At 37.2% G+C, this 19,041-nt stretch overlaps 1 protein-coding gene across 7 annotated transcripts in view; it reads left to right on the top strand.

Annotated features, from left to right (window-relative positions):
- PRKCZ (protein kinase C zeta) overlaps positions 1-19,041 on the top strand; it is a 46,670-nt gene that overhangs the window by 8,775 nt on the left and 18,854 nt on the right. For 5 of the 7 annotated variants that reach the window (XM_068658641.1, XM_068658642.1, XM_068658640.1 and 2 more), the window contains 4 exons: positions 226-315; positions 726-776; positions 15,818-15,903; positions 18,798-18,929. In XM_068658641.1, the coding sequence (XP_068514742.1) occupies positions 226-315; positions 726-776; positions 15,818-15,903; positions 18,798-18,929 (359 nt within the window). Of the gene's footprint in view, positions 1-225; positions 316-725; positions 777-4,433; positions 4,994-5,075; positions 5,358-15,817; positions 15,904-18,797; positions 18,930-19,041 lie in introns of those variants that run through there. The other 2 variants (XM_068658647.1, XM_068658645.1) reach the window with 2 other exon arrangements.

Raw genomic sequence — 19,041 nt, 5'->3', positions numbered from 1 at the left:
TATTAGCTTTTCTACTAAATGCAAGTTAAGAACCACAAACCAATTTTCCTGAAAATGTCCACACAAACCATGAAAAGTTTAGAGACTCTTAATTTTGTTATTTCCACATTAACATTGGCATATCTGTATCCCATCCACAACTTTGAAGGCTGATACATGTCTTACTAACTGAAATTCTCAATATTTCAGTCATAAATTTACTGATGGATTGTTTTTTTTCCTTAGGTGACCCATGTACTATCTCATCTCAGATGGAACTGGAAGAAGCCTTCCGTTTGTATTGTCAAAACAGGGATGAAGGGCTGATAATTCATGGCAAGTATTATCCAGTTTGAGAACTTTGTGTACGTTGCTTGATAAAACTAATGGTTTTGTAAATGTCAATTTGGAATGACTTGTTAGGCTGACAAATCCCATTTTTCTGTATGTAGCTGGTACCCCGTTCTTAGATGTTGTAAGATGGAAGTGTTACTTTGGGTGTGGAGTTCAAAGCTGAAACAATGCAGTGGGCTTACAGTGCTAAACTGCACTGACTTGTTGATGTTGTACTCTAGTATAAGATCTTGTTAGTGTGGGTACTAGTCTTGATTACTTCTTCTCAAGCAGAAGTATTTAATAGCTTCCGAAAACTTTAGTTTTTGAGTAAATGTATTCAAGAATCAAAGAAATGGTAGTATGACTGAGTACTGTTAAGTTTTCATTAAGAATTGTGTTTTTTGTTTTAGTTTTCCCAAGTATTCCAGAGAAACCCGGCATGCCTTGTCCAGGAGAAGACAGTGAGTACTAGAATGCTATCGATGTCTAGCTTGCATTTTTGCAGTCATATAGAAAAGAAATACATTGAAAGATTTTCATAAACTGGCTTTGTGTACATGTATATCAGTTTTGTGCTTCAGTAGAATATAAAATAATTATTTATTATGTATCTCAATAGAGAAATGATGTATATTAATACTGTAGTATTTTAATATTCTTGAGGATTAATAATGGCTTCTGGTTGCTGGCACACTGGCAGGAAAAGAAGTCAGGATTCGAATATGGTCCTTGCTTTTGCCTATGTTTTTTTTTTTTTTTTTACTTGCAGGAAAAGGAAGTGATGTACTGAAGAAGAGTGAACTACAGCCTTTTCTAGAAAAGGCTTATTAATGTATCAAAGTTTCAAGTTGTGACTAGATAATTATAGGTGTCTTATCTGGTAGAAAGGAGTAAATGTGCAATACAAAATTTGGAATCCTTATTAAGCTAATCAGAGAAAATAGACTTTTTTTACACTGGTCAGAAATATTAAAGAAATACTTTTTAAAAGACACTTCATTTATTTTCAGAAGGAAAAAAAGGTATCTGTGATCTTCCCAGCAGTCTTTAGGGTGAACCTGGCAAGCATGCGTGTAGCTGTTTATCATACATAGTTTTCTATATATCTGTGGTGTTAGTGCATTGTTTAATATTTTTGTGTACTTTTTTGTACCTGTCAAAATAGTAGCTCAGTGGTTTTCTATTAATTTTGCTCAGGTTTCAACAAGAGAATAGGTAACTGGTCCCCTTTGTTACATCACATAATGTATTTCTACTGAGTGAGCAGGCAAATATAACTTAATTTCAATACTTGTTGGTTCATGAGTTAAAACTGAAAGGAGGACTTGTTACATTTTACTGTATGTTGAAAATGTGTAGGTTTCACCATGCTGTCACTTTCCAATTAAGAGTAACAGGTTGAAAATATGGGGAAATATTTTCAGGCTTAAGCTTCATGATCATTCTGGCAAGAACGGTCTTAGCTCTGTAGGTTTAAATACATTCTTGATGTGAATCTTGTAAAAGGAGCACTACTTCAGACTGTCACACCTTCAGGTCTCAGAATAAACCCAGTCTTGACTGGAAAGGTGACAGATTTGCATAGGCAGGCAAAAAACGAACTGCTCTGTCTACAGAAGATAATGTTAGCAGCAGTAAGGTTTCCCCTCCCTGCGTTTTGTTACTTGTCCTGTATCCTATTTTGATAATGATGTTTTCAGATCTCTGGGTAATTCAATACCTTGGGTGCCTTTGACTTCTGTCAGTGTTACAGTAAAACAAAGCAATAGACTTAGAGATTACGTAGCCTTAGAATGCCTGTGGTCTTGGGCAGGTTTTGATGCCACAGGTAACGACAAGTATTAGTATTCCATTGTAAGTCTCCATGCTGTGTTCTTTGAAACAGCTGCCTTTCAGTGAAGATGTAAGAGCTGATTTTACTTAAATTTCTAACTTTGGGGTGCTGTCCCTTCCCCTTTTCCACCCTAACTCCACAGCTATGAATAGAACAAACCAACATCACCCCAGTGTTTAGGGCTGTTTCCCAATGTATTAAGCCCATTCATTTTGTTTTATTTTTCTAATTTGCTTTTGTTGGATGAAGACAGTAGGGAGTGAGCTCATGGGCATCCATGCTATTCCATGTTCCCAATATAAGAACTGAAAGAACCAGCTGATTCCAGCTCTTCTTCAGTTACTACAGCTGGTTAATGGCAGAAGGAGGAAAGACTTACCTTGTACCAGTCTAGACTGGTGCTTGTTCCAAGTAGAATTACTTGCAAAAACACAAAACTCATGTGAAATACTGACAGGTAGAATATACAAACTGGAGGGGAAGGAGTGGGAAGGGGAAGGCTGCTGCTTGAAGGGATATCTGTGCAAATCGTGTCAATGTGAAGTTCTCTGCAATTTAATGGTCTCATTACAGGTGTGGATATTCTAGTACAAAAGTTTTTCATGTTGTTTGATAGATGTTGTAGTTATCCCAAACCACCAGATGAACCACAGAAATACATTGATGAAGGTGGTTCAGGTGACCTGAGTGTTCCATCTGTAGGGTTTTGCAAGTCATGTTGATTCATCCTTTGATTGTTTAAAACACCTGTACAGTAGGATGTGCTCTATATGTGATTTGTGGTTGGGTTTTTCATTTAATGGATAAATTCATTCAGTGCCTGTTGCCTGCTTGCATCCATGGAACCTGGATGGAAATCTGGTACCGTGGCCTGGTTGTTACTATTTTCAAATTGCTTTACAACAGAGCTATTAAATTGCATCAGTGCTAATTTAGCATACACTAATGCATTCAGCATTATTGCTTGTCACATGCGTGCATACACTTAGACTGTATGGAGATGCTGCTGATATTGGGGATATTGCTTACTTAAAGGACACGCAAGGCAAGCAGATTAACTGAGTAGAACTTCTTGTGCACCAAAAATACCCAGAAGCTTAATTGTTTGTGTTGTATGCCTGAAGTATGAAGTTGACAGGACTAAAATACTGTTCTTTGTGTAGAAATTCGCCAGTATTTCTCTAAATCTTGTTTTATCAGCTTTATCATTATAGTTACATTCATAACAAATCCTTTTCTAGAGCTTCTTCCCTTTGCTATACAAGGAGCTTCTAAGTTGGTCTCAAGTTACTTCCAGAGGCAACTAAGCAGTTAATTAGTCACTCTATCCCAAATGGGCTTCTGCTTAAATTAGCAGTCTGTAAGTATGGGCTTACAGTTTGTTACAGAACTGCAGACAGTTTGAAATGAAGTTTTTAAACAGCACTATCAAACTGCTCAATTATTTAATTAGCAATATATTGCTCAGGCCTGTTCACATTAGGTCATGGAGTAACTATATCTAGTTGCATGCAGTCTTCTGATTGGAAATATTTAGCGGTGAATTTCTGTGGAATTGTAAGGTTTTTCTCTCTTGTCTTCAGAACAGTAATCTTTTGGAGTAAGAGTGCAGAAATATGTACTGAGTGTTTTGCATTTATATTGAAATCTAATAATATAATTGCTATCTGTCCAAGAACTTTGTGAAACCGGTGTGGCTTTGAGATTGTGCCAGCCAGTGAAGCTTGAAAGAAATGCACGGAATCATTAATAAAATAAGGAATGCAAATAGCATTTAAATTTTAGTCATGTGGTGTAAGAAGTTTTTTGCACTTGAAGAAGCTCAATTTTTATTAATACAATGCTGTCTGCAAAATCTAACTTGCACAGATTCTCCAGCCTGATTAACATTATCTTTGTATTCCTCCTGCTCCTGAATTTTTGCACTTTTCCCCCTGTAGACTCAGCTCCTCCTATAGATGTGCAGCTGCTGCTGGAGAAGCAGTCCCTGTACCTTCAGCAGGGCAGTTAACACACCCCAAGCTGGCATGGCAGCCCTGCTGTGTGGGTGAGGTGGCAGGCTTTCCAAAACCTCTCACATTCCTTCCCAGATGCTGAATTTGACCTCTTGTAGGTGTGCCTTGCGTCTGCTGGCTTGGAGCCTCGGGCACTTTGTCGCGATGTTTCCTGATAAAGATGGGAGACTTCTAGGCCAGTTGAGTGTGTTAAAATATTTTTATTTTTTAAGTGTAGATGAGCAATTATTTTGGAATCAATATTAAACAAGGCTGTTGGGAAGTGTCTCTGTGTTTCTTGTATGTGTTCCTAAGTGAGAGCCTTCCTGATACCCTGATGCAAAGCGTGATATCTGATTGGCAGTTTTGTTAATTATTGTTGTCTGCTTATTTACCCTGACAGATCTTGCTCTGATGTATTCCTCTCGCTGCTGCGGCGCGTTGTATAACAAAGCATGTTGAGCTGAACAATTCCTATTGATTTGTAAGACTTCCCTGACAGAATTGCCCGTTTTATCAGAGAAATACTTGTTTTTGTGACATCAGCTCCTTGACATCCATGCCATGTTTTAGTTTGTGCCTCAGCTGCTAGCTACAGCCTCCCAAGGGAGCCAGTACCACCCGTGCCTGGATACATGAGGCAGAGATGTGAAAGGGAGAGACGAGGGTAACCAGTCTTCCATTAAATATTTGCGCTTAATGTTCGAACTGATCCTGCCTATTGTCCTTGGTATCTAATGGTATTCAAACAGCGGCATCAGTGGAATAAAGGGAAAACGTTTCATTTCGTACCTACTGCATTGTAGAGGAGAAAGAATTCCATGCTGAAGAAGCTGAAGAATAAAACCCAGTGAGTAATGCATGCCTTGTGCATAGATTTGGTGTATCATCGTGATTGCTGTCGTGAATTGAGGCCATTGATGCAGTGTGTGTGTACGTGTGGTGCGGTAGATAATAGAAGTCAGCGTTTTGGGTATGATATAGTTGCTTTGCCTACCAGTCTCCTTTGCAGCCATAGATGTTACAAATGCAGAGATTCCTGCAGCCTCCTGTGCGTAGGGATGTGGTGGCGAGACCTCTCCGAAATGCTGATAAAATTGCAGTGAAAAGCCTCCTTCCTGGGGAGTGTATTTTGGGAGGAAAAGGACAGAAGAGTGAGTGATGCTGCTGCTAAGGGAGATTAATGAAAGAAATGTATCCAAAAAACCCTGACGGTATGTGTTCAGGGCCTGTTTATTTTAAGATTGCTGATCTAATGATGAATGCTTTTAGAAGCATCATTTGCTAAGGCCTTTTTGCTGAATTGTCTTTAGTGGATTGTTTAATTGTGAAATGCTTGTTTTGAATAAGGCTTCGCTTAGTCTCTAGTATTTTAACTAGAATATACTGTGTTAGTATACCTCTGTATTTTTACATCGGAACAAAATGTGGGTATTTAATATTGAAAATATCTTTGATTTGGGTGGCTAGTGTTAAATGTTATGATTGTTTTGTTGTGGCTTTCATGTAATACAAGAATGCAGAGTAAGGAACCTTTAAATCACTTCATGAAACAGAATGAATGTTTTAATGTGCAAGTACTTAGAGCATTAGTATGACAGTAGACTAGTGTTGTTATCTTATGCTCCTGGCTGATCTTGCTGGCCTTTCTTTTTTGTAATGATTACATTGTGTTGTGAATGTCTCTTACGCTCTTTAGCTGAATAATATTTTAGCATTAGGTGTTCGGACTTCATGTTTTTCCCATGCAGCCTTTCTTGAAAATTTCATTGTAGGGTTGAGTAGAGGTATTGTACTAACCTAGATATTGTCCTGAGTTATTTTATTTTAAGTATGGATACTTGCTTTCTGCTTTATATTCTGTCTAGCACTACAACTAGTTCCAAAAGGCTTCTTGCTAGAGTAGTGTGGCCTGTAAATATTTTTCTAGCTCATAAGGCAGGTTTTTCCCCTTCATTTGTTACTGTATTGGCAGCAGGGATTAGATTATTCAGAGCACGTGAAGCAATTTCATTCCCCAATGAAGAAAGGAACTATAGCGACCATAGAGAGTATTCTGAAGACACAGCTTGGATTGCACTGGGTAATTAGTCGATTTTGAAACTGCTTGTAACCCCCTCCTGGTTTTCAGTAATTGAACTGACAGAGGAGAATTTTGTAATATTTTTAATGTAAGCTATATTATTGCCTAGGAATTGAAAATAGCTGTGTCATAGTTTCTCAAGAATACCTGAAATCTATCCCTCCATTCTCTGTGTGCCACTTGTTTTTTTCATATATGGTGTATTTGAAAAATATACGTACAGATCATGAGACAGGGTAAGTCACTGAATACAGAGTTGTAGTTAATGATCTGTTTTGTGTAGAATCACTTAATATTTTTCATTCTAAAGTAATTCCAACCTCTTTCTCAGCTCTGAAATGTCCAATGATGAATAAAAAGATAGGCCTGCTTTTGGATAATTTAAGTAAGAAATTACAGAGCATGCATCAGTTTGTGGGTTTTGATGTCTTCCCTGACTTGAAAATATCAGACGCCTTAGCAGATGTTTGTATACCACTTCATAAACTATACAGTAGAATAACGAATATGTGAGATAGTCTTTAAGGTGTTGCAACAAATACCTTGTATTCCTTTTATTTATTTCATCCCCTCCTCTATTAGCTGTTTCTCAGGTTGTTGACATACAAGGGAGATGTCACTTGCTTTTAGAAAACTTGCCTGACGTGATGTCTGGCTGCAGCCCCCAGGGTTACCTTTCAGACCTCAATCTATATGCTTCTCTCATAAGCTGGAGAATCTGCTTTTGGTGGACAGGCATTTGGGGCAACTAAATTGAAAAGGGGATAAGGGTTTTTGTGTGTTTCTTGTTGCAATCAGTGGACATTGGCAAAACTGTTAAACCTTTGTTAGGCCCTTCTGTTTTGGTAGCTTGAAAGAACCATTTAACGTGTAACCTTCTTACAGGATATGCTAAAGGTTAGGAGGGTGGTATTTACGTGGGGCTCTCTAATATTTTTTAAAACCACATTCTCTATACAAGTTATGTCTTTTAACATTTTTTAACCGAGCCACAAATAGCCCCAGAGGCTTGCACAGCAGATAAATGGGCTCTTCAGCATTTCTCTCTTGGAATTTTGAGTTTTCTGAGAACTAAGGTTTTGTGAGGGGAAACTTCAGGTCCTGCTGATTTGAAATGGAGAGTACTTGAGGTGTAAAGCTTTGTAAGGATAAGTAATGATAGTGGTTGGCTAACCACTGCAGACTTGCTGTCAGTTCAAATCTAGGTGGAGTGTAAGTCCTCTGAAGTAAATAAGGAGATAGCAACTACTTTAGGGCCTGCTGAAAGGGTGGTTTTCAGAAGAGGCATTAGAGAGTCCTAATCATCGCTGTCAGTGCAAGAGTTAAGTGCTGAACAGACTGTGCAGTTCAGTCCTTAAACCACAGGGGGAAGGTAGTGACTTGGGTAGTAAAAAAGGAAAAACTGGGATGATCAATAGTGACCAGAAAGCACCTGATCTGTAGTTCTGAAGTTCCACTACTTATTCTCCTGTAAGTGCTTTCCTTTGTTTATTAGCTGGGGATATACTTAAAGGTCAACCAGAAAATACTTGAAATCAAAACCTTGATTTTAATATGGTTCCGTACTTTTACAATAACATGATGATAATACTGTCGTACAACTCCTCCGTAATTCAGGTTATCATCTCTTGCTTTAAGTAAAGCAGGTGCAGATACCCCGTGACTGGTACAGGATTTGCTGTACTTCAGATTTTTGGTTCTTATAAAAATCATTCTTACCCATAGGGATTGCAAAGAAAGGGAAAACCCAGGTGGTGATAAACCTGATCTTACAGAAGCAAAAACCTGATCTTACAGAAACCAAAACTGATCTTACAGAACAGAACCATTGGACCTGCTCCATTAATTTCAAGGTGCAATTTTAACAATAGAACTGCAGGTTATCTCAAAGTTAATTCAAATTTGTTAGAAAAAATAACTATAATGATTTTACACAGCAGTTCTCATAGTATACACAGAGATAATGGGGAACACAGTAGAGATCAGAAGGGTTTTAGGTGGGAAGCAGCATGTAAACTTTGCAGATCTAGTGTAATTATCTTCCTTTCCTCTGTGGGGTGAATGGAAAGGCTCCTTCCGAAAGCTCAAAGACAAATACTATCATTAACTTGAAAGATTTAACCATGCTTTCTTTGACATGTAGAATGCTGTAATGTTCCATTAACAGAGCAGATGAGAGGACAGGTACATAAGATGGTATCATTTGCATTTTTTCCCCTGTAACTATGAGAAGCTCTGGGATGGATAGCGGCTTTCTTGGGAAAAGGTAGTTCTCTGCATCATAAAATATGTTGGTAGACTGATTCAATTTGCTATTAGTGTATAATTATTTAATCTAGAGTATACCAGGTCTGCTGAACTTCTGAAATTATTCAGGTTTTTCTTATTTAGTTACTAAATAATACGCTTAGAAGGGGAGCGCAAGTATGGATGGGAGAATCTCTGAGGTGAGACTTTTCTGTTGGATGACGAGAATCAAGCACAACTTCCAGAACTCATGACATAAGTGGACAAATGTGGATTCTTGTTAATTTCAGCTTTCCTCCTAACACAAAGCAGAATGAGATGGTCTGAGATACTGATGAGAGATACTATTGGGCTGGAAAGTGATAGATCTGGAATGTTAATCCTGCTGCAAGGTAATAGTATCCTGTCATACTGAGATACTGCACACTCCTGAATTCCTTCCAATTGAATCTGCTAATATCATACCCAGAGCAATGCACTCAGTCTGATTTATTAGAAGAGATAAAGTACACCTTTATGAAGTAACACCTAAACTGAGCTGCTGCCGTTCTGCTAATACTGGAATAATGTAAACATTTGGAATGGAAATGGAACTGTGTTTAGAATGGATCATAAGCTGAAGTAATGGGATCATGCTGTGAAGGAAAACAGCCTGACTCAAAGTATTTCTTAACACTGAGTGTGGGAATCAAGTAATGGCTTCAAGGGCATCGGGGAGGCTACCTTATACAAGCCTTATCGATTTGAAATAATGTGAAATTCATTTTGAATAGCTGGTGGGTTTTTTTGAGTAGGCTTGCATTTTTCATTGATGATGTAATTGAATAGGTGTGAATGTTTATCAATTGAATTCAAATTGAGTAATTTGATGTACATTAGAAGAAAACTTACGAAATAACATCTATTAAATTAGAAAAAGATAGCCAATGAAATACAGGTAATTTAAAAGTCAGGTACTCCACTCAGAAATCAATTAACCATTACCTGTAAGGTTTATAAAAATGAAATCTCGTAAAAGGTGGTCTGGGAGGCTTATGAACAGTTAACTTTATTTTTTCCCTCCAACCCTTTCAATAGGTATGTTATAATTTGCTGTTTAAGATAATGAAGACTAGATGGGAGTTTGATCTGACCAAGTCTTAGCTGGCTGCACTTTAACAAACTGTATTTTGATGTAATTCAACACTAAGGCAAATTAAATCATTTAAGTACTGGTTCAGTGTTCTTCCGGCTTTTTTTTTTTTTTAGATTAATGTCAAACATTTTTGTTTTGAATAGATATTAATGAGTAAACTGCGCTGTTAACCACCAAGTCAGATTCATAACAGTTCTTAACAACTAGTTAATAAATGGTTAGTCTCACAAGTAAAGAGAACTATATGCAAGTTCTGTGATTGATTTCACAGTTGATGTTCTAGAATTCAGTATGGAAGTAAGTTGATCACCCAAACTTGCTACAATTTCTCTGCCAGTGAGTAGGAGAATAGTACTCTGATCCTTCTTTAATCCCAGATGTATCCATTTTGGTAACACTACAGATGTATTTAAGAATTCTCTTGTGTGCCCAGCAGTCTCTAATAAGAAGAATCAAACTTTTGAATGTGAAGTAGATATGCTAAGTTATGCAGTTGTGCCTTGCTGAAGGTGATGTTGAGTTTTGCATGAGGTTCAAGCCATGATTAGCTGTTTCTGTGCATTGCCCAAATCATACCTAAGCCAGGCTGCTTTAGCCGTGATGCTTCTTATTGCACTTGGCATCGTAACCAAAATTACAGTTCTTATACTTGATGGTAAGGCAGTTTGGACCATTTAAAAATGTCTTTTTTGTTATATCTGACTATGGGATTTTAAAGTTTATTTTTGTCTATTTCCAGAAACATGCCAAGCTATCTCACATACGTGTTGGCTGTGATAGTTGTAGGGTTACATTTTTCAAGAAATAGTGCTGTAAACTGTTTTCTACTGAATGTTTAGATGTCTCCAAATTAGATAAGGTGCCCAGGTTAGAAGGCTGATAGAATCTCTTGAGCAAAGAAAGTCAAGTCAACTCCTTCGATGTCTTCTGGTCATTTGATAGCTATCTTTTTCAGGCAGGATGTGTCACTGCCTTCCATACAGGGTGCCTCTGAAGTGTGTCTCAGGCCGCAGGCATGATATTTTTGGTTGATCAGTCCATCTGTTGGTCACAAGTTAAGGGACCTTTTAAGGGAAACTTTTGTATGCGATGACCATTTTATTTCTGGTATTTCTGTGAATGTAAGGTATTTCTATTTTTTTGTTTGAAATTGAAAACCTGTGTTCTTGAAAACAGTTCTTAGATTCCTAATTTTCTCATATATTTTGAATACAGTCAGTATTTTTTAGTGACGAGGCAGTCCTGATTTTCTAATAACCATTCAGATGAGCTTTTAAAATGAGGTTGGTCTTTTTCTTAGACCAAGAAAGAGGATAAGGCATTAACAGGTGTGATTGATCTAAAGGAGAACACAGCAGAAGTGCAGCTTTTTAGAAATGAGATGTTAGCTCTGCTTTTATTGGATGCCAATATCTTATTAAATCTGGTTTATCACCTTGTGATGGCACGGAGCCATTTTAACAGAAGGGTATGAATATGAGCAACCAAGAGCTCACGCCTGACAAATCAGTGTGTATGGAGGACAGGTTTTGCATCCAGCAATCCTGAAATGGGAGTCGGCTGACCTCTTTGAAGCCAGTGGGGAGTAGGGTATTCAGAAAGTGTTCTGGCTGTGTTGCAACAAATGGCAGGTCTGAGGTGGGTTGTGGTCCCCCCAGTTGGTTCTCTGCTGATACTCCACATAGCACTCTTGCTTTTTTTCTTTCTCATTATTCCTGTCCTAATTGTGCTTGTTTTTTTTCCTCTCCATAAAGGTTAATCTTGGTGTCTGTTGAAAAGTATAATGGGATGCTGTTGATTCCCAAATGCTAGTCAGTTTTAAATAAAATAAATAAAATGCCATCTTCTGACCGTTTTAATAACTGCAAGAGGTGAAAGCAGTTGATGCTTACATTGTTACAGATATTTTCTTCTGTAGCTTCTGAAAAAGAATGTCAATTGTATGTAGCAGTTCAGTCATAATAATAAGAAAGGCCTATTACTACACCCTACAATGTATGTCTGTTACGTGCTTTAGAAAGCAGTTTTGTTCCACTGCTTGGGAAATACTACGTAACAGATGTTGGAGCAATGCACTATCCAAGTTCTCTAGAGTTCACTTTCCTAAAATGTACTTATCTTTATATGTAATTTTCTCTATATGTTAACTTTTCATGTAATTCAGAGACCTTCCAAAATACCAGTATCCATTTCCTGGTTGTAATTCCTGAGTTGGTTTTGAAAGAATGCTCACTTGTCTGCTCAGCAAAACATTAAAAGAACAAAACAAAAACTGGGCATTTTCATACTGTCCAGCTGGCAGGCAATGTAATTGGCCTGTAAACAACTTGCATTAATCTCTGAGAAGTGATTTGCAGCAATAGCAAATTATCTCTTTGCTTAGTATGGTAAAAGATTTCATTATGGTTTGTTCACATAAAAGCAGACTTTGGAATTGCAGAAAGCATTTGTAAAATCCAAACGCAGAGGAAATAAATTTTTTGTGGTTGTCTTACTGCCATTCGTTGTTGTAAAGCACGCTTTTCAGACAACTGATGAATTCTCACATATTCTGGAAAGTACAAGGTTTGCCAAATTTCTTTGGATGGAAAAATAATATTTCAGGCCTGGGGGGAGGTTGGACCTGTCTTTTAAGTTCTTTTTGTTCTCCAGTGCTGGGAAAGTATATTGCCACTTGAAAAACAATTGCGCTTCTATTTCTCTTCTTTACCAAGTTCCATTTTTCAAAGGCAAGGTTCACACCCTTTCTGGTAAGTCGTGGTGGGGTTGTTCTTGAACAGGGGAGTATCTTCTGTAGATGAGTTAGTCTTCAGTGAAGACTGAACAATAGACTTGTTAATTCACTCATCAATTTATATCTGCAATTTTTGTGTATTATTATTTTTCCTTTTTCTTCTTATAATCATTTTTAAAAGAGAAAGAAATGAATGTCTTTGAAAAAGCTGTCCAATATATTTACAGGGTTCCTTGGGCAATCCTGTTAGTGATGTAGTTGCAGAACTTGACAACAGAGGGAACAGCACAACAGTGGCTGCTTTGCACTGCTTTTTACATACAGGCAGCTGGTTGATTGTTTTAGGCATTCAATAATATAATAAAAATGAAAAAAGTAGTCCTCTTCAGTATGTAAGTACGGTAAAGAAACATTCCTTTTTGGTTCCTACTTTTTAAAGCTAAGATGTGTTAAGTTCAGCTTCTGTTAGACTGTTGCCTCCTAAGGATATTATAAAATCATGACTTTGATTTAATATTTAGCAGTAATTAAGGAGGTGACTTGCTCCTTTATTTACAGACTTCATCAGCGTGAGCTGCTTGTTAACTTACCAGTCACTTAATATTCCTCATGTCAGTGATAAGCTACTGTTCAGAACACAGATGTATTAGGTTTCCTCCATATGGTGCTTTGTCTAATGAATCAATTAGCTATTTTGGAAAAAAAAATCTTTGAAGTTTTCTACCTCTTGGTGAAAAGTCATCCTACAACTGGTGGAACAGTTTTTCATTGATGTTTGTGTATGGCATATTTTACAGTTTAATCAGGAAGATTTGCAATTAAATATGAAGAGTAAGTAGCATTTCACAAAGCACTGTTGAATTAGGTTTGATTTTTCTGAACAAATGGAGCTAAAGTTTCGAAGTTTTGTTTGAAATGTGCTAGCAATAATTCCACCTATGCTTTTTTGTTTGTTTTGTTTTACTGAGAGTGGAGTTTATTCTTCAAAGCATGTGCTTAAGCAAAAACTTCACAATAGCGTTGCAAGGCTCTCACTTAAATTTTTGTTGCACTTGTGAAAGCAGGGTTATGTTTGCTTGCTTGCTTTAAGGAAAGTTTATATTTGGCAGATTCTGAAGAGCTTTTTGGGTCAAATGAGCATATCAATCGAGACACCCCTATTCTAGTAGCCATGTGTTTGCTAATGCTGTGTCAGGCAGCCTTTCATCTTCTCATTGTTTTCAAATGGTTAACAATCAATTTATTAGTGCAATGTCTGTTTCAAACTTGCCAAGTAAACATTTGCACATGTGAATAGTTATGTATGAGCATTCCCACATTTGGGGGATAACAATCTTCCATACTTCTGTGTCTTGCTTGGGAAGGACAATGAAGGAATATTTAAATTCTGACCAGTGTTACAGTCAATGTTCACACATGGCACGTCCAGAGCCTATGACTGTAGCTGGCTCAATATGAAGTGAAAATAACTTTTAATCAATAATTTCTCCTGCATAACCTTTAAGTTTTTACAGTCAAATGTTAAAATATTTAAAATGTAAGTATTTAGAACTTGAAAGCCAGAAACAACACATGAGAACTAAAGATGGTTTTATGTTAATTTCTGAGGGTTATAAATTCATTTTTTACACATTGCTCCATGTTGAGGTGTTACCAATGAGGTCTTATCAAATCTTTCCTGTTACGTGTTCTTTGCTATATTGTCAGGCATTTTAGTTAACATTGCATATTTCCCTATGTGCCATGTTCAGTATTCAATATCGTTTCACTTGTATGAGACCGATTAAAGGACAGCTTTAAGAACAAGTATTAGACTCTAGGTTAAACAAACTGTTCAACTGATGGAGATTCCTACAGAGAAGTTACAACGCTTCTTAAAGAGAAGTACAAGGCAATTTAATAGACCTTATTAGGATGACAGGAGAAATCAGGTCAATGTAAGATGATCCTAATAGAACCACATTAGGAAACTGAATCATCTTCATCCGCAGAACCAGCGGACCTGTGTAGGACATACAGCACGTATGTTGCCATTCACAAGGTGTCATGAAAGTGTGCATTTTGCTGCTACCTTCTCAGAGGGAGTTATGCTTCCTAAGGTGCTTAGTTCTCCATTCCCTATGAAACTGTATTACGTCCTAATTTTTCTGTATGAAGTGTATGAAATATATTTTGTACAAGTTGCCAACTGTTTTAAGTTGCATTATAACTAGTATAAATGATTCACATTTTAAAAGGCACACAGTTAAACCTTTGTGTTGGAAAATCTTTCTCATCATACTATTGAAGATAGTGATAAAATAATGATAGCTAAATAAGAAGTATTCTAGTTTTTCATTTTTCTTTTGCAAGCAATGTGATATTACCAGTAAAACCACTGCGAGATGCATATTCTTGGAAACGTTTAAGATGTCATGAGTGTCCCACTGTCAAGAATAGCTTTTTAACTTCATGTTACAGTAAACCTCAAGCTCATAAATTTGAATCCTTTAGTAGGTGTCATTAGAACTAATTATTCAGCAATGGAAATCATGCCGAATGTGACTTTTTTTCTTTAGTTTTGTTACTATTTTTTGTAGCAGGACTGTATTGCCCATTCTAACATGACTGCTGACTCTTCTGCCTAGCTCACCACCCACCTCTACCTCCCCGTGTTCCCACTGCAGCCAGTACCCCCGAGGTTGCCTGCTATGGGAAGCCATGGTGCTGGCTGTGTGCCAGGGACTGGCTGTGTCACCATTACAGCTGCATGCAGGACTGGTGCTGCATGATGAATTTTTCAGCACTTAGTATTTAATATCAAATTCTCTAATTAGCCACTCAAATGTAGCTCATGTATTTGCTGTCACTTTACACATATATATTTGGAGTAGATGCTATGTATCTTGCATGGCTTCCTGAAAAATCTGTCTGCAACAGCTTAAATGATTTCTTGTCATGTTTAGACTATATTAGAAATAATTGCAGTCTTCTACTTGTGCTGCTTCCATAACAGAAGAAATATTTTGGGGTAATGTTTGCTAACAAAGATGAAATTGAGGTCAAGTAATGTAATTCTCCAAATTAGTATTATATTCAATACTGTATAGCTAAAGCCTTATTAGCACCAAACACCCTTAGTGTTTGTGTTGACACTAATTTTACCAGAGGAAGCTGTTTCTTTAACTATCTGTTATCTGTCCTTCTCACCTGAGCTTGAACAACAAGCAGCCAAGAAACTAACAAGATTACGATCATGTGAGGAAAAAGACAGGGACAGAGAAAAGGGAGAGGCAGTGGTGAAAGCACATCCTGCAGGAGCTGTCATTTAAGGCTGCCTTAAAAAAATAATAAAAAAAAATCAGCAGGGATTTTAGCTGTGCGTTGATGTTCAGAAAAGCAAGATTGTTTTTAGTCACAAGTTGCTTAATGTAGTGTGTCTGCTGTCACTGTGCAACCATGCTGCTGCTTTATACCTTCTTAATTTCTTTCTTAGAATCAATCTACCGACGTGGAGCCAGAAGATGGAGGAAGCTGTACAGAGTGAATGGGCATTTGTTTCAAGCCAAACGTTTTAACAGAGTGAGTACTGTTGTATAAAATGTTGGGTTTCGGTAATGTTCTGTGGTAATTGTTTTCTCAGTCCGTGCTCTTCTGTGTTTGAGTGGTGAAAAGAGAGGAAAAGCTGGATGGTTATTGATGTTAGTTTTGGTCTGTGCAGTGTTATTCGGGTCATAAAAATCATACAACTTGGTCTTTAAATACATTTTCCACTAATCAGATTTAAAGTCTCTAATAACTGTTTTTGTGAATTTTTAAACTGATGTGCTTAGATCAGCTTTTCTCGTCTCCACCCTTTGTGATCGTGCTGCTTGATTGCAGCATAATCTTTTACCTTCAGTGCTTTTTTTATTCTTGAAATTAATGCTAAGAGCTGTAGCCTTTAACTGTTTTGAATCTGAAGTATTACGTAATCTAATTAAGAAAAAACTTCCCGTGTGTGATCTAAAATACAGATGCATTAAGAATCTGACTTAATCCACATAAGCAAGTGAATGTAGCTTTAAGGCTGAGGCTCCTCCTTGGCTTAGCCCATTATGTCAAAGTATTGCAGCACATATACAAATGTAATGTACACTTTTGGGAATTCGGTACAAAACTGAGTACAGTGAGGTGAGTTAACTTTTTGATTCAGCAGTAACATTTCTTTTATGAAATCTTTACTACTGCCTGGATGGAATATACTTTTTTTTAATGCTCCCCACCCCAAAACTGCATTTTAAAAGAAGGAAAAACCCCTTCAGTATCACTGGATATGTGGAAAAACAAGTTATTTATCTGAATTATAACAAGCAGTTACATAATGTGGTGTACAGACTATTTTTTTAATTTATTGTATGAAACATTCCATACTTCAAGATGCTCATAAAACATTTCCTTGAAGCATTGTGAATACATATCTGCCACATTAAGAATCCAGTGTTATTAATATAAATAAGTTTTTATGGGGATTAGGCTAATGGTGAATAAACAAGTGAAGATTTTGAAATCTCATTAGCATGCTTATTTGCTAACAGCCCTAAACAAGACTTTGTAACTGTCTCTGTAGAAATGAAATCATAAAGCCATACAAAGAAAATCCAACTGAAGCTAGAAATAAAGTTGACATGAGCTGACACGACATGAAAATGCATAGATTAATAATAAATTAGTCATATATGTAAGCATTACTGAATTAGACACTAGATTTTCACATTGACTTTTTTAAGACTGCAGTATTACATTATGGATTTGTTCCTTTTTCAAAATATTTTTTAAAACCACTTTGGTTAATTCAGGTAAATGAACACGTTCAAGAATCTAAGCCTTGATGTTGTTCAGTGTATTCCTGTTGAGCATAACATAAGGGTTAACTCTTACTTCTGTGTTTGTATACATTTTGGGGAGGCACGAGGGGTACCTGTATTACTCATGGAATTTGAATGCTGCCCCTTTGTCCATTTTTTTCTTGCTTTCCTGCATTTGACTGAAGTAAATGAGATTTTCTTGCATGCTTTCTCCAGGCCCTAAACATTTTATTTAGCCTTCATGTTATTGCTGCCAAATGTATGTAAGAATACTGAAGGTAGTCTTGTGGAGCAGGAGTTTTGAAATGGAAAGAAGTGGCTACAGATACCCAAGGCTTGCTCTCGTACGCAGTATGGTTTTTATGTTTGTTTTGGCCTGGACAGCGTAGTTTGGATTTTTCCCAGTCAAGAACTAGCTGTATAGCTGACTGGAATGTAGCTACATTTGGTTTTCTACAGCTATCAAAATATGAGAAAGGCAATACAAAAAACATTTCAAAAAAAATAAATCCTATCTTGCATTATTTTTAAAATACTACCAGTAAGGATTCATAGTTGTTGAACACTTTTGGGCAGGACACTGTATGATTCATTAGTCTGAGGATCTGAATAACCACACTAACTGCTGCTTGCTCGGAGGAACAGACTTTCACTGTTCTGTGGCTTTTGGACAGTTGCAGAGCTTGACGCCTGGCATGGGGGATGAGCGCAGGACTGCTTGTGCAGCTTGCAGTGATAGGCAGCCTCCTTCGCCTGTCAGAACTACCAGGGAAAATTTGCAGATAGTGGACACTGAGCACATCTTCTTTTGGCAATCTGTGCGCCGTGTGTAGAAAGAGAACTGTGACTAGGCGACTTCTTGGCATAAAAGAATCTGTTTGGCAGTTCGGGTAACGTAGAGAAAATGACCACAGCACACATACACTGGAAAAATGATTTCAAGAAGTGCCTTGTTAAAGTCAGCAGCAGAACGCCTGACTTCTTCCTTTGTCCTCATTTTAGTTTAATTTATTCAGATGCGATTTCCCTGCACGAAGAAAAAAGGCCATATATTTCTGATATTAAATAATGCAATGTGCAGAGGCTTTAAATCAGACTTGATAGATAAGATTTTTAATTTATGTTTTGCAAAGTTTCTACTGATGTTCTACCATTGTCAAAAGTGGATAGGTGCATATGTAGAACAGTCTTCATAATTTAATTTGCGGAGACTCGTATTTTGTGCTAGTGTTCTTGAAAGTAGTCAGTTTGGCTGCTTTTTGTGTACTCGCGCGCAAATTCCTGTCAATTTTGTTTGGGTAACCTCTGTCAGTATCTGTAGTTCAGAATAGACTTATTGTCTAAGAATGATTTGCAAATGTTAGGTTGTGATGTATTCCATCTGCTTGAGACATTTGTTTTCTTAACATTCAGTTAAAAAAAAAAAGTGTATTTTAGCTCAATTCTAAGCATGAGGTGTAATCTTCAGTTATTTATGAAATCCTGGGTATTCCAAAATAATTGTTATTGAATATTTCTAGGGGGTGAATAGGACGGATTGTTGTAGGGTGGGTTCTTTCTGCCAGCTAACTACCAGCCTACAGAAGGGAATTGATAACTGAAATTGATGATGTGTGTTCTGGCTTTTAGAGAGCATACTGTGGCCAGTGCAGTGAAAGGATATGGGGTCTCGGAAGGCAAGGCTACAAGTGTATCAACTGCAAATTGTTGGTCCATAAACGTTGTCATATACTTGTCCCACTGACCTGCAAAAGGCATATGGTAAGTTTGATTTCTGTCCAAAACTAAGATGTTTGGTTGTGTTCTGTTTTGCTTATTCCAGATACGTATCCTGTACAGTTGAAGATTTATAACGCTGGGCAGTATTTGATTT

Source organism: Anas acuta, chromosome 22 (assembly GCF_963932015.1).
Source record: "Anas acuta chromosome 22, bAnaAcu1.1, whole genome shotgun sequence".
NCBI lineage: Eukaryota > Metazoa > Chordata > Aves > Anseriformes > Anatidae > Anas > Anas acuta.
This window is presented reverse-complemented; position numbering and strand designations above follow the sequence as displayed.